Source organism: Trichogramma pretiosum, unplaced genomic scaffold, assembly GCF_000599845.2.
Source record: "Trichogramma pretiosum strain Unisexual culture from Peru unplaced genomic scaffold, Tpre_2.0 scaffold7, whole genome shotgun sequence".
Lineage (NCBI taxonomy): Eukaryota > Metazoa > Arthropoda > Insecta > Hymenoptera > Trichogrammatidae > Trichogramma > Trichogramma pretiosum.
Window position 1 is genome coordinate 825,300 of NW_019641639.1, and position 19,538 is coordinate 844,837.

General features: G+C 41.5%; 1 protein-coding gene across 1 annotated transcript in view; it reads right to left on the reverse strand.

The window, feature by feature from the left end:
- Nucleotides 1-4,514: 4,514 nt before the first annotated feature.
- LOC106655955 (hemicentin-1-like) overlaps nucleotides 4,515-19,538 on the reverse strand; it is a 91,148-nt gene continuing 76,124 nt past the window's right edge. Inside the window, exons 8-12 of the mRNA XM_023459561.1 lie at nucleotides 18,032-18,420; nucleotides 16,971-17,424; nucleotides 7,551-7,799; nucleotides 6,149-6,495; nucleotides 4,515-5,393 (exon numbers count right to left, since the gene is read on the reverse strand). Of these exons, the coding sequence (XP_023315329.1) occupies nucleotides 5,250-5,393; nucleotides 6,149-6,495; nucleotides 7,551-7,799; nucleotides 16,971-17,424; nucleotides 18,032-18,420 (1,583 nt within the window). The 3' untranslated portion in view covers nucleotides 4,515-5,249. The remainder of the gene's footprint in view (nucleotides 5,394-6,148; nucleotides 6,496-7,550; nucleotides 7,800-16,970; nucleotides 17,425-18,031; nucleotides 18,421-19,538) is intronic.

Here is a 19,538-nt window from a genome sequence, read left to right on the forward strand (position 1 = left end):
AGGCCACTGGTATAAATTAACTCCGCGCTCAGCGAATCTCCAAGAAATAAGTAAGTAAGCCAGAACGAGTATAGTCGAATTGCTAGTTGACTTGCTAATGCTATTTACTAGCGACAGAAGGTTCCCCGGTGCTAGCAGCAGCTACGTATATAGCCAGGCAACTCTTACTCCGCAAGCTCTCTTTCCGCGCGACGGAGTCTTGATGCAAATACAGATATAGCCGGTGTTGTAGCACAAACACGAAGCGCATTTCACACTCGCGCAAATTTTTTTCCCCCGGCCGAGTTCTTAACTCGAGTAGTCGTCATTTTGGTGTACTGCTCTCTAAGGCTTGCAGCTGGTTCACGGCCGAGCGAGCGTAAAATTACTTGTTCCCTGGCTTTAGTGTATCTTCCCGGAGAAAACCACGGCAAATATAATAGTGCTCGGTTCGAATCATACACATTTCCAGCGAGTATGCTACGACCTCGAGATCTGCACGAGCCGTTAAACTTTATATTTATAAATGGATGCGTAGACTAGAACGGAAAAATAATTCCATTAGAGGCAAGCGTGTGCCGTTATTTATACGTCTCTTTTTATTCGAGCATCGTGTGTTTTTACCCCGGTATATATAAATCGAGCGCACCGCCAAACAACTGGTATAAGTTTTAAAACCAAAAAAATAAATTGAGAAAAGTGTGCTGTTACCCGCTACCTATCCGCCCCCCCCCTTCCTGCCATTGGCAAGTACGAATTGCTAACCCCCACGAAATTTAGCGTCCGAGGCAATCTTTTTCTTCTTTTCATTTTCGCATCTATGACTGGATAGTCGAAGTGAGGATGAATGACGCGATACGACCGCTCGCGAGTGTATGAGCATGTTGACTGAGAGGGTCGTGCACAACGAATGAGACAAATAAAAGAAAGAATTGTTGAATGGCTGCAGAGAAGCGTTGCAGGTTTATGTGTGTGTGTGTGTGTGTGTGTGTACGCAAGAGATCGAGAGAGAGAGAGAGAGAGAGAGAGAGGGGGATAGAATAGCTTGTACAAGAGTCGTTGTAGCAACAGCGGCAGCGTGACATTCGTTAAGTATAGAAGCGGCAAAGCAGCCGCAGCCACTGCTGCTCGCAGCATTGCATTTAAATGTTCCAGCGGCATAAATATGCAACGAGACGACAACGACGTAGCAGCAGCAGCGGGAGCAAAGCAGTGGCAGCAACAGACTCGCTGGTGTTTTATGCTCGTCGCATCAACGATGAGCTTCTGTCTCTCTCTCACTCCATGGCACGCGAGAGCTGCTCTTTCTCTGTTTTCTCCACAATTTTCGAGATTGATTAAAGTGGCTCTGTAAAGCCCAGTGAGAAGCTTCTTCTTTCGGTCACGATTCACTGATTTTCTAATTCTTTTTTCTTTACTGCCTAATTGAGTCAGCGCTTTAGCTAACTTATAGAGTCCATTTTTATAATTATTGTTTTTTTTTTATAAGCAGTTAGTTATATTTCTTCAATGAATATTAAAAATATTAGGGCATTTCATGAAACATGAAAAAAGATAATTCACAGTTTTTCAAAATTAAACGTATTTACTATGTATACGCATATAAGCGGTGCAATAAGTCAAACTAAAATGTCACGCTACAATCATGACGATTTCTAAAATCACTTTAATCGGTTTTCCCAAAGCACAGGCAGCAGCAACTGCAGTAGTAGAAAAGTACCGTCGACTTATATAATATAAGAAAGTTGAAAGGCAGCCAACTATTACAAAAGTTCATAATGAATCGTCAGATCTCTCTCTCTCTCTCTCTCTCTCTCTCTTTCTTTCTGCCTTGCGCTGGAAACGGCAAATAAGCACTGTAGTTCGTCGCTCCGCAGAAGGGGGATAAAAACGTTTCGCGTACAAGCGGGGGACTTTTATCAAATCACTATTAGCTGTTATACTTACTTTAGATTTCAAGTTCTGCCATGTGAGCTTTAATACTATATACACGTGCTCAGCTCAGAACGTCGCTGCTGCTACGTATTTTTTATATACATGTATTTTTCTATCTTTTTCGCGTTGTCGAGCGCAGAGTGACGGCAGTGCGCGCTCGACTTTTTGGCACGCATTCGCGACCAGAACTTTAATCCAAACTTTTCTCGCCCTGAAGAGTACAGCGCACACAGCGCAGTTTTACTCTCGGAGGCTGTGACGCGAAAGTACTGCAGCCTCTACTTGGGTGCCGGCGGCGTACTCCACTCGCGTCGACATTTAATGTCTTGCATGTGAGAAAGAGAGAGAGAGAGAGAGGTCCTTCGAGACTCTACGGAATTTGTCGACTTTTCCTGCAGTTTCTATCTCTTTTTTTCTCTTTCTCCTTCGCTCTCACTTCTTATGGAATAAATATAAGATTAACTTGACGCAAGAAAATCGTCCGCGCAGTTTTGTATATCACAGTGGAAGAAGGAGACGAAGAGAAGTATGATGAAGAGGCGGAACTCAATTTTTTCCGCCTGTTTTTTTAAAATAATCCTGATGCTATAAAAAACATAAATTTTCCCATAATAATTTGGTTGTGTAACTTTTTTTTGACTTTGAGATAGACCAAGAGTGCCTGATCGAATTAATAGTTTACCAAACTCGAAACTTTTCGAAAATATACTGCCGGACAATACTTTGATTTCGACTACTTGTTTATGTCAGGCGTAGCTTAGGTCAGATTGTTCAAAACAAATAGATGAATTGAATAATGTTTATTAACTCCATATTCTATACTTGTTATCCTGTAAAAGTAAAGATTTGTAAATAAATCAACCATGTAAATTATGCAAAACAGACAAAACGCTCATGAATTTATTTTTATTATCTTGGATTTATATTACATCATCGAGTTTTTACGTATTTATAATAATGTTCGATTTTTTACTTCAGATACTTTAGCGGTTCATCGTGCCTTTGTGATTTTAACATGTGCAAATCGCAGTACTGATTTTACACGGAGATCGGACGTCCATTTATTGTGTATACACCTACAATAGTCGTACAGGTATTTAATACAAAGCTCCCTTGAGTACTATTTACAATAAATTTTTTTTTGTACAAAAGAACTATTAATTGTTTTTTTTATTCTCATGATACCAACAGTAAAAGTTTACCTAACCTTAGGATTTATCTAAGCCACGAAATCGAATTCGTTTTGCTGGCAACTAGATAGAGCTTCGGCTGTAGACTCGAACCATGATTTTTATTTTCAGTGACTGTACTTGTATATAAAGCGAAAGTAATATTAAATTAAGGTATAAAAAATATTGAAAGATATTGAATTTCAAATGAAATCGGTCGTCGTGCGCTTTACTTTACGGAATAACATACAAAATTATGTTTTGAAGGTATTTTTAAATATAAGTCTCGATTGCAAACGCGTGATGAAATTCTCTATAGAAGCATCAATACCATCAACTATCGGCAGGGCTAAGCACACCCGAGAAATATACGAGTCAAAAGCTATAGCCGCGCGACCGCACGTGTCCGCAGGTTTGCCATCGAATTTTGTCGTACGTATACTGCATGCAATTTTCGTTCTCTCACTCTCTGTCTCTCTCTCCACCCCGTCGGCGTCGCGCTGTACCGTGTACACAACTACTAGGTCAACGGTGAAAGAGACGAATGGGAAGCTTTGGGCCTTCGTTGCCGAAAATTTCTAGCCTCGCCTCTCGTCGTCATCGTCCGGCGGAAGGCAGTGAATCGTTGAAAGGACCGGTGATTGAATGCGCGACCTCGCGTTATAGCGAGAAAAAACACGCTACCCGCCGGCCGAGGCCGAGTGTGCTGAGTGCGCGGGATGCCCGTTCGTTCGCGCGCGCATGAAAACAACTCGGCACTTTGGCTCGGCTGCAGTTCGCACGCGCCGCTCAATATGCGCCACCGTCGCCGTCATCGCCGCCACCGCTGCCGCTGCTGCTGGTGAAATGCGTACTTTTTTACGGGGGAGAAATTATTTGCTACTCTCGCTCGTCGTGCCGCAGCCGAGCCCCGAGAACGTGCCCGCTTTGTTATTGCATGCCCATGACAACTTTTTCACGGGGTGATTTACTTTATTGTGTTTCGCGGTCTCATACGTGTGATATGTTTTATTTTCGGCGAATTTTTAAATCCTTACTTTTCAATTTTAAAATTCTCTCAAGAGCTGATGGTAAAAAATACGAATCCGAAAATTTCCTAGGTTTGTTACTGAATTTAGTTGTCCAGTAAACACAATTACGCGCCAAGTTTCACAAAAAAAACGTGTGAGATCTAATTTAGCTCTATCCAGTTAGTAGCAAAAGTCAAAATGGTTAATTATGTTTAACTCGTTTCTAGCTTCTAGCGCCGATTATTTCAATAAATCTCTAATTTTTTTCATATCTTTTTACACTTTAACAATAAAAAAAATCGTTTCCGATAGTTTACGTAACAAATACATATATTTATATATGCAAGTTTTTTATATCTATACGTCCTTTTTAAAATACATAAATTTTATGAACAACACTTGATTTTATTATCTACATAATATCAAAAGTAATCAACGCTTTTTTTAAAAATACTAAAAAATCGATAAAATTTTTAATAAAAACAATATTCATTTTTTTAAACAATGTCATGGAAGATATGTGTGTTACGTGCTTGATTATTCAACGCTCTCCTCTAAACAACCTCTTTTTTTAGTTTATATCTACAACAAATAAATAAATAACAAATTTACATTGCAAATACATGCTCACACTTGCAAATCCTTAAATAAAATATATTATTTTAAGATTAATCTTATAACACAAAAATTTCTATTACACTGCAATAATCCTACTTATAGAAAAAAATATTACATGTTTCTTTGTTTATATCAGTAATTCTGAATTACAATTTATAACTACTTAATTCGTTTAAAAGTTTTCATAAATTCTATCAGTACATTATATCGTCCTGACCGAAAAATGTTCTTTGAGACATACTCAGAGTAAAGACTCTTGGTTCACAATACACTTATAGGAACAAAACAAAGTATTATCATGTCACATAGATTTCACTTTCGCTACATATTCATATCTCTTGGGCTTGTAGTATAGACTGATTTTTTGACACAAACACATACACATGAAGTTCTCGATTGTAATTAAGGATTGTTGGGTAGATCGTGTAAAAAATCCTTCGCTGCCCTGCACTTCTTACTGAAAAAGTCTTTCTAGGTAATCATAATGTATACAAGTAGAATAGAAGATCGTGCCGGGGTCGGGCATGCACAAACGGCTTTATATACAACTCTCTTGAATTCGATTAGAACGAGTGACTACCTCTGGCTGGTGTATTTTGCCATGCACAGAGACCGACGACGTTACAGGCCTCTGAGGCATCGTTGAGACGCCTTTGCTCGCCCTCTGCAGACTATAATACACCTGTGAACATTAATTTAATTCTGTATCAACGACACCGCTTCATATTTCCTCCTCGCTCGGAGCTTTCGTAGACAAAGGTTACATTTGGCAACGATTTCTGAAATTTATTTTTTATCAAATTTTTAAGGAAAATTACGAGTCATAAAGCGTAAGACGAGCATCGAAACAAATCTCTAGCGCGAGAGCGCGTAATTAATGATACACAAAAAAGTGCGTTACACAAATTCATGAGCGGTGGCGAGGAGAAAGTCTTGTCCAGTGAAGCAAGTTTGAGATTATTTGACTATTTAACGAAGATCAAAGTTCGGCCGAAGAAGCGAAAGAGCTCGGCGAGATTCGCGCGCGTCGTTTGCGCTCACGATAGCTCGGCGCTCGAGTGTGATACGTATATATAGTGGCCAACAGCCGATCTGCCACGAGTCGAGTCACGCGCGCATTAAAGACTGGCCCCACTCAAATTATCGAGAAAACTTCCGAGGTAATTAAACTTGTGAAACTGTGCGGCAGATAGCCTGGAGGCTTGACTGCAGAGCTCTTCTATACGTCCAAGGACGCGTGAGGGGCGCGTTTTAAGGCTATAGAAAGTTAAAGTGGTTGACTCGCGCGCGCGTACGATCGAACTCGCGCCCAAGCACTGTGGATCGTTTACTCTGCCACTCGTACACGTTTGGCATCGTAGCCGGCCTAAAATCCGAATAAAGTGCCCAGCTTCGGTAGTGGGCAGTAGTGAGTGCAAGTACCAAATGTAGTCTTACGTTTTGGTTGTGATTGTTGCGTTGATTGTAGGCCTCGAAGGCCATCTGCTTGAAGTCCGCCAAGGTCGGCTGATTGGCGCTGAATCCAAGACCACCGAACTGTTGATGCGGCGAGTGCAGCGGTTGTAGCGTGGGCAACGGACCCAGCTGTTGGCGTATCGTCGGTGCGGCCTCCGGCAGGACCAGTAGAGCCGCGTCGCTCGTCGTCTGATGCTGCATAATCATCGGTCTTTTTTCCGGCGAAATGCTGGATTCGTCGGTGGTCGTCGCGCAGCTACCTTCGACGACCCTCCGTCTTCGTTGGGGTGGCGTTTTGTACACTGGGATATAAGTTAAAGGTCTTCTCTCTGCGAATAAACGCGCAATGATGCATATATGTATATGTAAAGTCTAGGCGAATTGCAATGTCGTCTCCGCAACGTTTTTTTTTTTTTTCGAGCTATGCACATATATACTTTTCTTACGAAGCCCTGCCCGGGCATGGCTAAGTCTCTGCTAAGCTTTACAAAGACACAACCCCTTGATGCATTATCACGCACCATGGCGCGTGATGGTGTGGGTACACAGACATGGCCCTTGCTTCTCTCTCCATCTCTCTTTCTCTCTTGAATTATAAAACGAAAGTAAAGGCGATCGATTATATAGTTACAAGCTCTGTGCTGCTATTATCGGCCTCGAGGGTTTAATGTTAATTTGACGCGTTGGCGTATACTTTTTGAGCTTCGCGTTGGTCTTGCAAAGACTCGCCGAGTCTCTCGTGCCTCTGGCGATTCCTTGAAGCGACACTGATACTTTGATTATTTCTGATAGAATGGCGATATCATCTTCAATTATTCATGATTTTATGCAAAAAAATTGTATTTGAAAAATTTTACTATGCATTAACTTTGATTTTAATGACTTGTAAATTAAATTTAGAACTTAAAATTGTTTTCTTCCAAAATGATTGTGTTAAAAAACGTTTCTATAACGTATTGTACTCGTGTTTTTTAATACTTTAATCAAGATTTGTTATCAATGACACAACGTACAACATCCATTAGTCATGTAAATTGTGCTATAGTTCGATAATTTCATTGAATCTAATTAACTTGACGTGATGTGTGATGTATAAAAAAGAGAGGGAGAGAGAGCGAATGAAATTAAGATGCTATATTCTGTCTTAATTATCATTTCATGTACGTTGCGACTTTTTTCCAAGGGAGAAAAAATTAGTTGTAATGTTGTTTAAATGAAAAAAACTATTGGATTTAAAGTTGTAGCTTTGAATAAAACATTAGTAAGCGTCGCGCTAAAGGGCAACGAATTTAAAGATTACACAGCATCGTAATTCATAGTTTGAAACAAACAGCTCGAAAAATAAATGAAAAAAAATATATATGAGAGTAGCGTCGGTTCTTACCGTATTCGTTGGGTATTATGTCGGGATCGATGTCGTCGATCGGCTGCTTCGTCTGCGAGTGAATCGGCGTCGTCGATCCGGCGTTGGGTGGCTCGCACACAATCGGCGCGTGCTTCGGACTTCCCGAGTGGCCGCTCGAGTGCTTCCTGTACAGGGCGGCCAAAATGCCCGCGACGGCTAAGGCCAAAAGAGTCGCCGTCGCCGCTAGACCCAGCAGCAGCGGACTGAACACCGAGACATCCGCATTTCCTGTTAACAGACAACGATTCGTTTGTTTTTTAGTAGGTGGCGGTCGATATACGGAGTGATTAAAGTTCGTGACCCGATACCTATCGACACTGTACATTATCAGTGAGGAAAAAATAAAGAGCACGCAAAGCCGACCGACTTAACAAACTCGTTTGGCCAGATAATCCTTAGTAGTCGCTGTGTTACAGTGGGTCAACTATGCATTGTCGAGTCAGTAGATAAAGGATTGGAAAATGCTAACAAGTGAACTGCGTGTACGCGCTAACATATACGTTAGCGATTCTACATCGCCGTACACCACCTATTGCATATACATCTATATATCTATACACGCAATAACAATCGGTGCAAATTACATTTGCATCGAGTCGTGATTTATCACTGAATGTGCACCATGTCTCTCTCTCTCTCTCTCTTTCTCTCTCTTGCATACTTGCTAGTTGTCGATATTCAAATAACGCCGCGCTAATATCAGCTTAATCCACGCGAGCGTGTTCAGTTGCCGCACAGCCCAGCTTGCAAGTTCTATCTATATGCGTAAATATACGTACATATACTCTGTTGCTTCTACATCTATATACACACGCACGCGCACATATATACTTATACGATGCGTTTGTATGTGCGCACATATCTGTGTAGTACACGTATATATGTTTGTAAGGGTACTGTGCTCTATATATACATTTGCCCGGTGCACAGAGAGCAACATTCGCAAATCTGCTGTACGTTTGGCTTAATAGTAGCACAATCATTCACTGGGAGGGGCGTAGAGTCGGGGGGGGNGGGGGGGGGGGGGGGGGAGTCAGGTATGTCTATTACTGTCCTATCATAGCTTGCCAGGGGTTTGCTTGAGCACACTGCTACGATAGTGTGCATGTGCAGGGGCTTTCTCGATTCTCTCGCATAAACGCCAGTAAGAGAGGTTATAGCTAGATACAGCCCTGCATATAGGGATGGAATGCAGTTGCACTATTACCAGCGTACGCTGCAGCAGCTCCTATGTGTGTATGTATACGAAACGTGTTGGCCGTATTTTACTACTCAATCCACACGCGAGTAGGTTAATTAATCGAAAATGCTTCCAATTCGAAGTTCCGAATGCATCGAATTTCGACTTGCATCGCGCCTGTTGTTTTACGTTCTCTCTCGTCGCTCTTGCTAGAATGGTCGTACATAGAGATAGGTTCACTGCGATTCTACGTAGTTATGCGGCCCAAACCATAATCTACATTATGCGTTATCCTTACTGCACAAGACGATGCTGCATAGAACAATTGCTTGGTATTAATACGCAATTATTGATACTTTCTAAATTGCAAGAAAAGATCTCCCTGAAGCTGTTTTTAAGCTAAACCAAGTACAATTACAAGATGTATACACACTCGCACACACAAATTTATAGCACTGTATAACGACTGCTCGGTCTCGTGCGTATCTCTTCTAATTGCTCGAGACACATAGAGCCCACGAGCGCTCGCGAGCATAGATAGCGAAACGAGGGGCTGCTGCTGCTGCTGCTGCTGCTGCGCGCGGATTTGCACACAGCAGCAAGTGCATATACACACAGACACTGTAACCAGAGGAAGAACTTTCGTATACGCGCGAGAGAGAGAGAGAGAGAGAGAGAGACGTACACAAGTGCACTCAATGAGCGCTTTTGGTGCAATGCCGCTGCGGAATGGCAGCCACATGCTAGGCTTTAGATGCGCAAAGAGAATATAATTGCGTCAATTAAGGTGTACACTCACACATGCACACAGAGACACATATATATATCCCAACAAAATAAAGCCTTCTATGCCATCTGTGGGCTGTTGGTTTCTTTTATACATATATAATATACGAATGCAAAGTCAGACACTTGTACACACACGTTGTCATGAGTCAACAGCCCAAGCACGTTTGTTTCATTACGAATAGCTTATATCCTCTTCTCGAGTACAAAAACCTCTTGGAGTATACGAAAATTTTACTGCTTTTCATTCATTGCCCATTGTTGTTCTTTATTTTTTCGCCTGCTTTGTCCAACGAAGTATTCTATACTTGAAATCGCGTGTGCTGATAGTTAACTTTTAACAAGTGCGAAACAAAAATTAAGCTGAGCCTTTCTATATTGTAATTAAATTTTATTGCATATAGAACAAGTTGAACGAAGAGAAGAGACAGACAAACGTTATATTTTGACTCAATTATGATTTATATATAGGTGAATGCTAAGGAAGTGCTAGAAAGTTTCTCAAAACTAAGTTACAACCCATAAAACGAGAACGTAAAACGATTCGAGACTCCCATCGTCTTATAACTACCTCCAAATCTTAGTAATTCAACTCGCAATTTACCCGAATACTCACAATTTGTCGCGAAAAGTTGCGTACATTCATAAATAAGTTGCAGAATCATTACAGCCGAAGTATAAGATCACGTACATGACTCCATTACGACTCGGCTTTATTAAATAATAAAAGCCTTGTTCGGTTTAGAATGTAACAATTAAAAGTATTTTACAAATTCTATAGTTGGCAAGTAGAAGGACGAGGACAATTTCAATTTTGCCTTTACAAGAATTGTAAGAAATCGAGGTACAGATATGAAGAGAGAGAGAGAGAGATAGAGCTAGAAGCTTTTCTAACAGAGCTTTTCGTGTATCTTTTCGCTTGTATAATATTTGTTTGCTACTCTGAAGCTGTACCAGTGGGCGAGGCTTGTAAAACGTTCGCAAGACTTTGACAGAGGGAAACAGAAAGAAAGAAGAGCAACAAAAGCTATTTAAAGTCAAACATCTTTTGGGGGAGCAGGGGGTGCTGTGCGCATCTTCGTAAAACGAAATAACCGATGCGGCTCGCGCATCAGTAAGGATATAGCGCCAAGAACTAGCTGTTAGCGTTTTATCGTTTATATTTTCTTATGTATACGCAATACTCTCATCTTCCATCCTTATTTTTAACAAGAAAGAAAGAGAAAAACTTGCAACCGTTGGGCGTAGATACGTTTATCCACGCAATATACTTACGAAAGCTTCTTTCTCTCTCATTCTCACTTGCTCTACTGCACTCCCGACCGTTTATTCTATTCTTTACTTTCCACGCGCGCTCTCTCTCTCGCAAATGTAATTAAACTTTCATGGCCATGAAAATTCATCTCGTTTTGTGGATGCCTCGTGTTCTCTCTGTGCAGTGCAGCCCCGAGCAACATCGAGGCAAGAGCAAAGAACGGAAATTGGCTCGTCGGCGGCCACATCGTCTTCGTCGTTACCTCGAAGAAACAGAAGAAGAGGGAGTAAAAGCAGAAGCGAAATGAAGGTGCAGCAAGCTTGTTGACTTTCTAACGTCTTATCAGGATTGCATTTTGCACTTCATTCGTATAAACATAACTTTTCTTGCCAATTAAACTATTGGAAAATGGGCAAAGGTGTTGCTATAATTGCATAACTTCTTAATACGTCTCTGGCGGTGAACACTTTTTTTGCTCTTCTCTGCCTCGCTTTTAATTTTCTTTCTTTTTTTTTCATTTTAACAAGAAAATATATTTACATTTATTCGAAAGTTCTTCATAACGAATTCGATTCTATATAAAATCCCAAGCAATATTACGGCTTTCAGACGGCAAACGAGAGAAAGAGCCAAACTCATTGATCCTAATAGTTATTTCGAATGATAACGTTCATTAAAAGATCCAGTCAGTTGCAGTCCCAACTCAATTTCTCTTAATATATAATGTATATTGCTAATGGCAATGTGCGGAATATAATAATAAGCAATCGATTTCTTCACCCGTGCAGCTTGAGACCATTCACCATAAAATTCATTCTCTTTGCTCTCTCTCCTTCTTCCTTTTCATATATATTATATTTTTTTCGCTGCAAAAGAAAGAAACGTATTTTTAATACGTATAAGAAAAGTCTCGGCGCAATAACGATCAAGTGTAGCGGAGAATTTCGCCGCTCACTGAGCTTGCAGCAACGAGGGGGTATATTCGCAGTCCGGCGTTTACAATTTGTCCTAAATCGAAGCGATTTTGTATGAGTGTGTGTATATACGTGTGTTCACGAAGCGAAAGGAGGACGAGGGAAAGCGAGGGGCTGAAAGGGAAGCTTAAAGCCCATTTTACGTGAATTGCAATCTCTCTCGAGCCATATCACGTGCGCGTCCAAAGCTCATTTTTGAACGCGTGCTTTAAATCTCATATTGAGAAGCGCGTTCGAGTGCTGTTGCGTACAGAGGCATCAGAGGTGTAAATACGTATAGCTCGAAAAATTGCTCACGCTATAATGCCTCGGCTCTTCTGCCACCGCTGCTGCTGCCGCTGCTGTTGCTGCAGCTCGAAAAAGTGGAATTTGCATATTACAGCAACTACGACATGCACGTGCTCGTACTTGTATGTGAGAGTGGCCTGTATTCGTATATGCGCGCGTGCGTATGATATACATATACATAAGTATTATGCAGGTTATCCGAAAAATTTTCCGGTAAATACCCGCGTCGAGTGTGGCTCGAATATCGCGTGTGACCTGATTTTTTTTTTTACTTTTTTCCAACTTTTTTCCGCAACACGATAAGTGCGAAATTAATAGTATGATATTACGTCACATGATATTGCATTCTCACAAAAAAATAATACATCTTGCGAGTTGTAATTCAGGAAAAATAATTCACAGTGAAAGCTCTTGGATAATCGTCGATGCTGTCGGCGTAGGCGATGCATGTGGTATATACGTATAGAGCTCGACTCTCTAGCAATAGCTAGAACCCCTGCACAGGCGAACCATTTATTTCTTTAGCCGCAGTCATCTTTCGTTTTCTGCGCTACTCGTTCTTCGCTGCTTTTTCTCTTTCTCTCTCTCTCTTTATTCTGCTCGTGCAGGTGAATGGGTTCAAGATTAAAGGGTATGCTTCGCTTATTTCTCATTCCATTTTTAACCCAAGTGAGAAGTCGCTCACGAGTAACTATGTTCAATTTCGAGTGCACGCAGTGAATTCGCAGCAGCAGCAGCAACGAGACTCGACTCTCTGCTGCTCCTATGTACTAGCACTAGCACTACCACCACTACTTCTACGACTACCGTACTACTACGTACGCTCAATTTTGCTAATGGATTAACTCGAGCTTGTCGCTCGAGCTGCTGTGTAAGTATAGTGCGGAAAAGACGAGAGAGCAGCCGTAGGAGAGAAGAAGTAAGGTCATGCAGGAGTGAGTAAAAAATTTTTACTCTCCTTCGTCTTTTCTTCGGGCCATAACGTGTACGCGCTTCTTCTCTCGCTCTTTTTTTGGCTCGTTCCTATAAATACATCTCTATCACTTTTTTTTCCTCCCCCTTCGCCAGACTGGCATTTTATTTTTCACAAGATTTTTTTCCTTCGCCACAAACACCACTCTATATCCACTAGCATGTACACAATACCTATAGATTTATCTATAGGCATAGCTGCGGGATTCATAGGTAGTGAGTCTATACGCTAGGAGCAATATTGGCACGACGATATTTCATTTTGTTTCCCTCCTTTCGAACACCCCTCCGTCTCGGTTTCTCTCTAGCATCCCGTTCAATCGTTTCTCTCTCTCTCTCTTTCCAGCTTAATATTTTAAGAAAAGCAAACATTTGTCGCCCCGCGATTTTCAATATCTCTCGTTCAGCTCTCTCTCTCTCTCACTCTGTTCTCGTGAGAATTAATATCTCCACTGCTCGATACGACGCGACGACGCCTGCTTACCACTTACTCTCCGAGTCTCTCTCTCTCTCTCTCTCTCGCTCTTGCTTCTCGACTGCATGTATATGCACGCAAAGCGCGTCTCTCCTTTATACATGAATAAGGTGTCTAGTAGTTTGCTCCGCTCTCTTGGCGTTTTATATATTCGCCAAGGAAAGATCTTTCTCTAAATCAAACCTGCATCCGCACACGTATGACGTACGGCGAATTGCAGCGAACATTTAGCTTGTGCACACACTAATACACGAGAGCTCGCCTACGTACTCGAACACACATTCAAGTATGAGAAAAACGAGGAGGAGAGTGTATAGAGGCTGCACGAGTGAGCGAGCGAGCAATTTGGTCTGATTGGAGTCGTGAGGTATATAAAAGACGTCGGACTAGCGACTGCGCTAGCTTTTGCGCACATACACTCATATCATGGTGCACCACCATCTGTATACACACACACATGAGCAAACAAGTCTCTGCCTTATGCCTAACTGACGACGACGACGACGACTACGAGGACGCAGCATCTTTGAAAAACGCGGCTAAACCACAGCGCACGGCTCGAGCTCTCGCGGGACTCTCCGACTACTCGCTTGCGTTATTTACTTAAATTTTCCACTGACACACGGTGATGCACACGTATACGCGCGCGAGCGCTCTTTGCGGGAAATGTTTCTGGTTTTCATTTATTTTTCTTCTATTTTTTTTACCTGCAGTCGCTGCAGCTTTCCTGGCTCGAGCTTGCGTTTTCTATTATTTACTCTGAATACTATACATGTTCGCCGAGACTACATTTCCACGCACGGGGTAAATGTTGATGTATTATTTCCTCATTCTGCTGTTCCTATCCACACTTTAATTATTATTATGTTTAATATAATCATCTAAATGGTGCGCCCGGTAAATCTGCTAATGCGCTGAGGTCAATTAGGGATTAGTTTTTTTGCATCGGGCACATTTTTAGTATACAATGAACCGAGACAAGAAACCCGCGGTCAAGGGACGCACGTATTATTACAATGAGTTTATAAGCAGACGTTAGCTTTTGACCAGCAAGATCTTCTAAACTTGTAAAGAAAAAAAACTATAAGCTGATTTCATATTATGATTTGTGACTCCCAGAAAATTTGTATGAAAAAATAGGTTTTAAAAAATGAGCTGATTATATTTAAAGCGAACCCTTAATACAGGGATGATTTATTTTAATAGCAAAAAAGTCCCCTTCTTTCAACCATTCAGTAAAGAAAAAAATGTTCATGAACATCGAAAAGTTTAGGCCATTTTTTCTTTCCACGCCAACTATGCTTTTGTCGCCTACGGTGAAATCTACCCTTGTTTTGTTCTCTTTAGATAATAATGATCAAGTATACTACATATCAGATTCCATCTATATACTATACAAAAGAAAAATATTGAATTGTAGCCTATAATTGTGCTTGCCAAAAAAAATTGATTATCGTTTGTAGCAGTTAATATGTACATCAACACGCCCAAGGAAATACATATCTTCGTAAGCTTTCTAGAAGATCTTTATAATGCATAGCTATGTATATTTTTTGGGTCAACAAAAAGAAAAAATATGCCTTCATAATGTAATTCAGTATTTATAATCGTTAAAATAATAATAACAAAAACTACAATAATAATAACAATAAAAATAAAGTATGTTTTGAAGAAAAAATGGCTTGAGCTTTTCTGGGCATCCAAATTCTAACAAGTTATTTTAAGCACTACTGAAAAATTCAAAACAATTTTGATACAGGAATCAAGTACTATTAGAATCGAATTTCCTATTCTCAAATAAACCTCAAAACTTAGAAATTTTGGATAAAACATAATCTATTCTGATGATTGCCAACGTTTTCCTTGAGAAGCTAAAAATTGTATCCATAACCAAAAGAGAGAACGAGAGAAAGAGAAGCTTGTCCGTAACTTAGGTAGCCAATTTTTTTGTCGCTCGTTTGTGCTGGAGTAGTAGAACCAAAACGAGGTATAAATATCCCTCTCTCTCTCCCTCTGTGCGTGTGTGTCTCTCTCTCTTTCTCTCTCTGCAGCTGCAGCAGCAATGTCAAAGACACAGCTGAAGCACATAGAGACATATAAAGGTACAAAGCACGTGGTTAACCAGCTAATTGCAATGCTGACGCAATGTTTGCACAAACAACGAAGTTGCTAACGGCATCGAGGCTGTGCCACCGTTGCAGCTATTGCTGCAACTTAGAGACAAAGGTATTTTCTGTACTCGCGCGTATATATCACACGCACTGTGCCAGCTTTTTGATACACATTTGGGGCTGCTCGCGCGCGTAGCTTTATAAACAATCGTCAAATTTCCTGAGACTCTCGACAGTTGCTGCGGCGTGTATACGACTTCCTATACATACATATTTATCTATAGGTGTGTAGATGCAATTTAATTGGTTATTCATTACGTTTTCCGCATCTATAAATATACGTCCTATAGATATACCCACACACCTTACAAAATCATATGTACATCAGCGTAAATTGGCTCTGCGCTCTGCAATTTTAGAGTTTAGTGGTAATTAAAATTACATCGGCCGATGCTGTGTGTAGTGCGCCGCTATACCCACCCTCCACATCCACGTATACTAGTTCACTGACAAGCAGAGTTTTGAGTATCGCTTCACGTACGCCTAGTCATTTCAATTTTCATTATATCCCGTTTTACTCTGATTGTGCTCAAAGCTGCGGCCATTTACGGGCTCGAGCATTGCACTATTCGCGTCCCAAATGCCATATGCATTCAGTTGATTTTATACCTTTTTACCGGCGTACGCTTGTGCTGCTTTCGTAATTAAAAGTATGAACTTATTCGCAGGCAGATATCGCGAGTCCGAGTGACTTTCACACTGCGCTAAAAATACAATTTCAAAACGCCCCAGTGAAATGTACTTGGGGTTTTTCCTCTTTTTTTCTCTTTTTGTCGCCCCGTCCCTAAACTTTATTGCATTTGACAATCGAACGAATAATGTCAATAGGTTGAGTTGGTCTGCAGTTGCTCCGGCATTCTGTGTATATTCTACGCTCACTTGTGCCGTACACCAGTGTGCGAATAATTGCAATCCCAAGAACTACAGAAGTAGAAAGTTGGGTTTCAAAGATATTGCCTTTAGCACTGTTCTATTTACCAAGAGTAGTTTAACTTTGTCAAGGCGATACCGGAGTACAATTCCGCCTTGGCTGCTTTGCCCTTACATACACGTTTAGCAGTAGCAGCAGCAGCAGCGGGCACCACCACCACCACCACCACCATCTGCCTTGTTGAACATCTCCCCGGCATCTAAATAGAATTCTCACCACGCTCCATTGTTTTAAAATCTAGTCAGCCGCGCGATCCCGAGTCTCTCTTTCGCTCTCTTTCGACTTCCTTTGGCGGGTAGCGAGAGCTCGTCGTCGTCGGGTTAAAATTAAATCGAGTTATAGGAGAAAGTCATGTCTCTCTACTCACCGGTCGTGTACATGGCGACACCCCTCAGAGTCACGGGCTCGAGCATGGCGGGATCGCTTCGACCCTTGGCGTTGACCGCATAGAGATATAGTCGGTAACTTTTGCCGGGCACGAGACCAGCCACTTCGATGGTCGGACCGCCGTTACTCGAGACTGGACTCGACGCCACTACGGTCTTATTCAGCACAGTTCGACTATCTTCGTCTTCGTCGACGCTTATCACCTCGACGTGGTAACTCTGGATGGGTAAGCCACCGTCGTAACCTTTCAGGCATCTCACGAGCAAGCCCGTGCTCGTCTGCTGCTGCGGCTGCACTTGCAAATTACTGCCTCCGCTCGTTTTCTGCTGCTGCTGCTGCTGCTGCTGCTGCTCGAGGTCCTCGCGCCCGATGGCCGCTGACATTTCGGTAGCTGTGCAATTGTGCAGTGGATACGGTTTACCCGCTGCTATGACCTGCATCAGAAATCGAGCACGTTTTGTAAAGTTTCCCGTGGCAGCTATCTATCGATCCAGCTCGAGCGGTCTCGTTCGTTTGATTAGATAAAACGACCCAATGGATTCGGTCGAGCGGAATCGATTATTTTTTAAATGATTTACCGATTAAACGCGATGTATGGAGAGAGAAAAAAACAACTACCTGCATATAACCGCCCGTATAGATATCGAGTAACGTCCTCGGTGCATTTATACCTGTCATTTTCAATTTGTCACGCGTGTCTCGATGAGCCGAACAGAAAAAACTCGACAACTGCAGGCTAATTTACGTATACGCGCGCATACATATACGCTCGCTACGTGCAGAAATCGTGTGAAATGTGCCGCGCGCGCTTATACATTACCCCGACTCTGAGTTTATTTGACAGACGCGCGTGCAGAATCGGCTTGTCATTTTTTTCATTCTTTTTTTTTTCGATATCATTGAAGAAAAAAAATAAATACTTCTGCGCAAAACGTTTCGCAACGAAGCGAATATTGAAAATTCAAAAGATACGGCTTCTCGCCTTCCACATGCAAAGGTGAAAAAGAACACGATATGATTTGCAGACTGCAGCGTCATTACCTGGAAGAGACAGGGTGAATGCTGTTTGCCGACTTGATTACTAGCCCAGCAGGCGACGGTACCGTAATCCATTTCCGTCGAGGGCGTGTAGTTCATCCTCACCCCGTGAAACTCTTGGTATTCCTTCAGCTGATGCTGCTGCTGCTGTTGGCTGCTGCTATTATCGAGCTGCTGCTGCTGCTGTAGCTGAGAACCGATTGATGTGGACGAGGTAGTCGCGTGGGAATAACGCGTCTGGGGCATTTCTATTAATTCGCCAGAATTATTGAAGGTCCAGTGAAACGTTAACGGCGCTGGGTGAGATTCTACCGCGCAAACCAATGATATGGTCTCTTGCTTCAAAGCCCCGACGACTACCTCAGATTTACCTTCTTTACACACAGGTGCATCTGAAAATTCAAAAAGGTATAAGTTATTTTATATTGTTCTGATGTGAAATTGTGTAAGTTTTGTTGTTGTTGTTAGAATCAACTAGTTAGTTTTACATATATTTGCTTGTACACTCGATTAGCTCAGATTACTTTTGTAAACGAAAAATCAAAAAATAATTGAGTAACTCAAAAGTTTCTAAAACTTCTTCATCAATTGTCAAACTTTGGTTAACAATTATAATAACTTCGAAATCATTTTTTTCTCTTCCAAGTAATACTTGGGACAGATATTAAATACCTTTGAAAATAAGCTATTCAGTATTTTATCGTTGTAACAAACGATTGCATTGACAGTTTTAAAATGAAAATTTAAAAAAAAACGCAAAAGGTGTTGGGCAAGATTCAAGTTTTAATAGTGCAAAATTCAATCGACCGAAGCATTTCAATATTTTTTTTCTTCAAAAGTTTTATTTACTTTTTTTTTTTTTGGACGAGTGCCGCTTATTCGGAAAATCACATCGGAAAAAAATTCCAAGTACAATTCTACTAAAGACTTAAAAAAAAAAAAAAAAAGAAAAAAAGAACTTTTCAAGTTCTTAATGCTTTTTGGTCTGTCACCTTACACTTTCTCGCGCGCGTTCGCACGCATACAGCCATACATACTCGGTCGCGCACTCGCACTCTTTTTTCACAGTTTATACGCGAGGCATTTGAAAAGTTGCTCGAACTTCTTAGAAGATCTAATAGAAATATCTTGCTGGGCTCGAGCGCTGTGCGCGCTCGCACAGGAAAAGGAGCGGGGGGGAGAGGCGAGTGTTAAGAAAAAGTTTTAGAATGAGTTTTCGTTCGTGAGCATAGCCCGAGAAAATGCTTTGGAAAACCTTTTGAATAATGACGTTTTTCTGGTTCGATGATCACTACCGAAGCACGACAAAAAAAGCTCCTCCCATCAACATTTACCAACTCGAAATAATTCGTTTTTCTCGACGAGAGCAGGAATAAGGGGAGGGGGAAAAATCGCTCGACGTCGAGATTAGCTGGGAAATTTCGCTCCGCTCTGGAGCTCTTCCATAGCTACAGAGCGCAAATACGATCGTCGCGGCGTGACATTCCCTAGCGCGCGTCGTATGCACGTA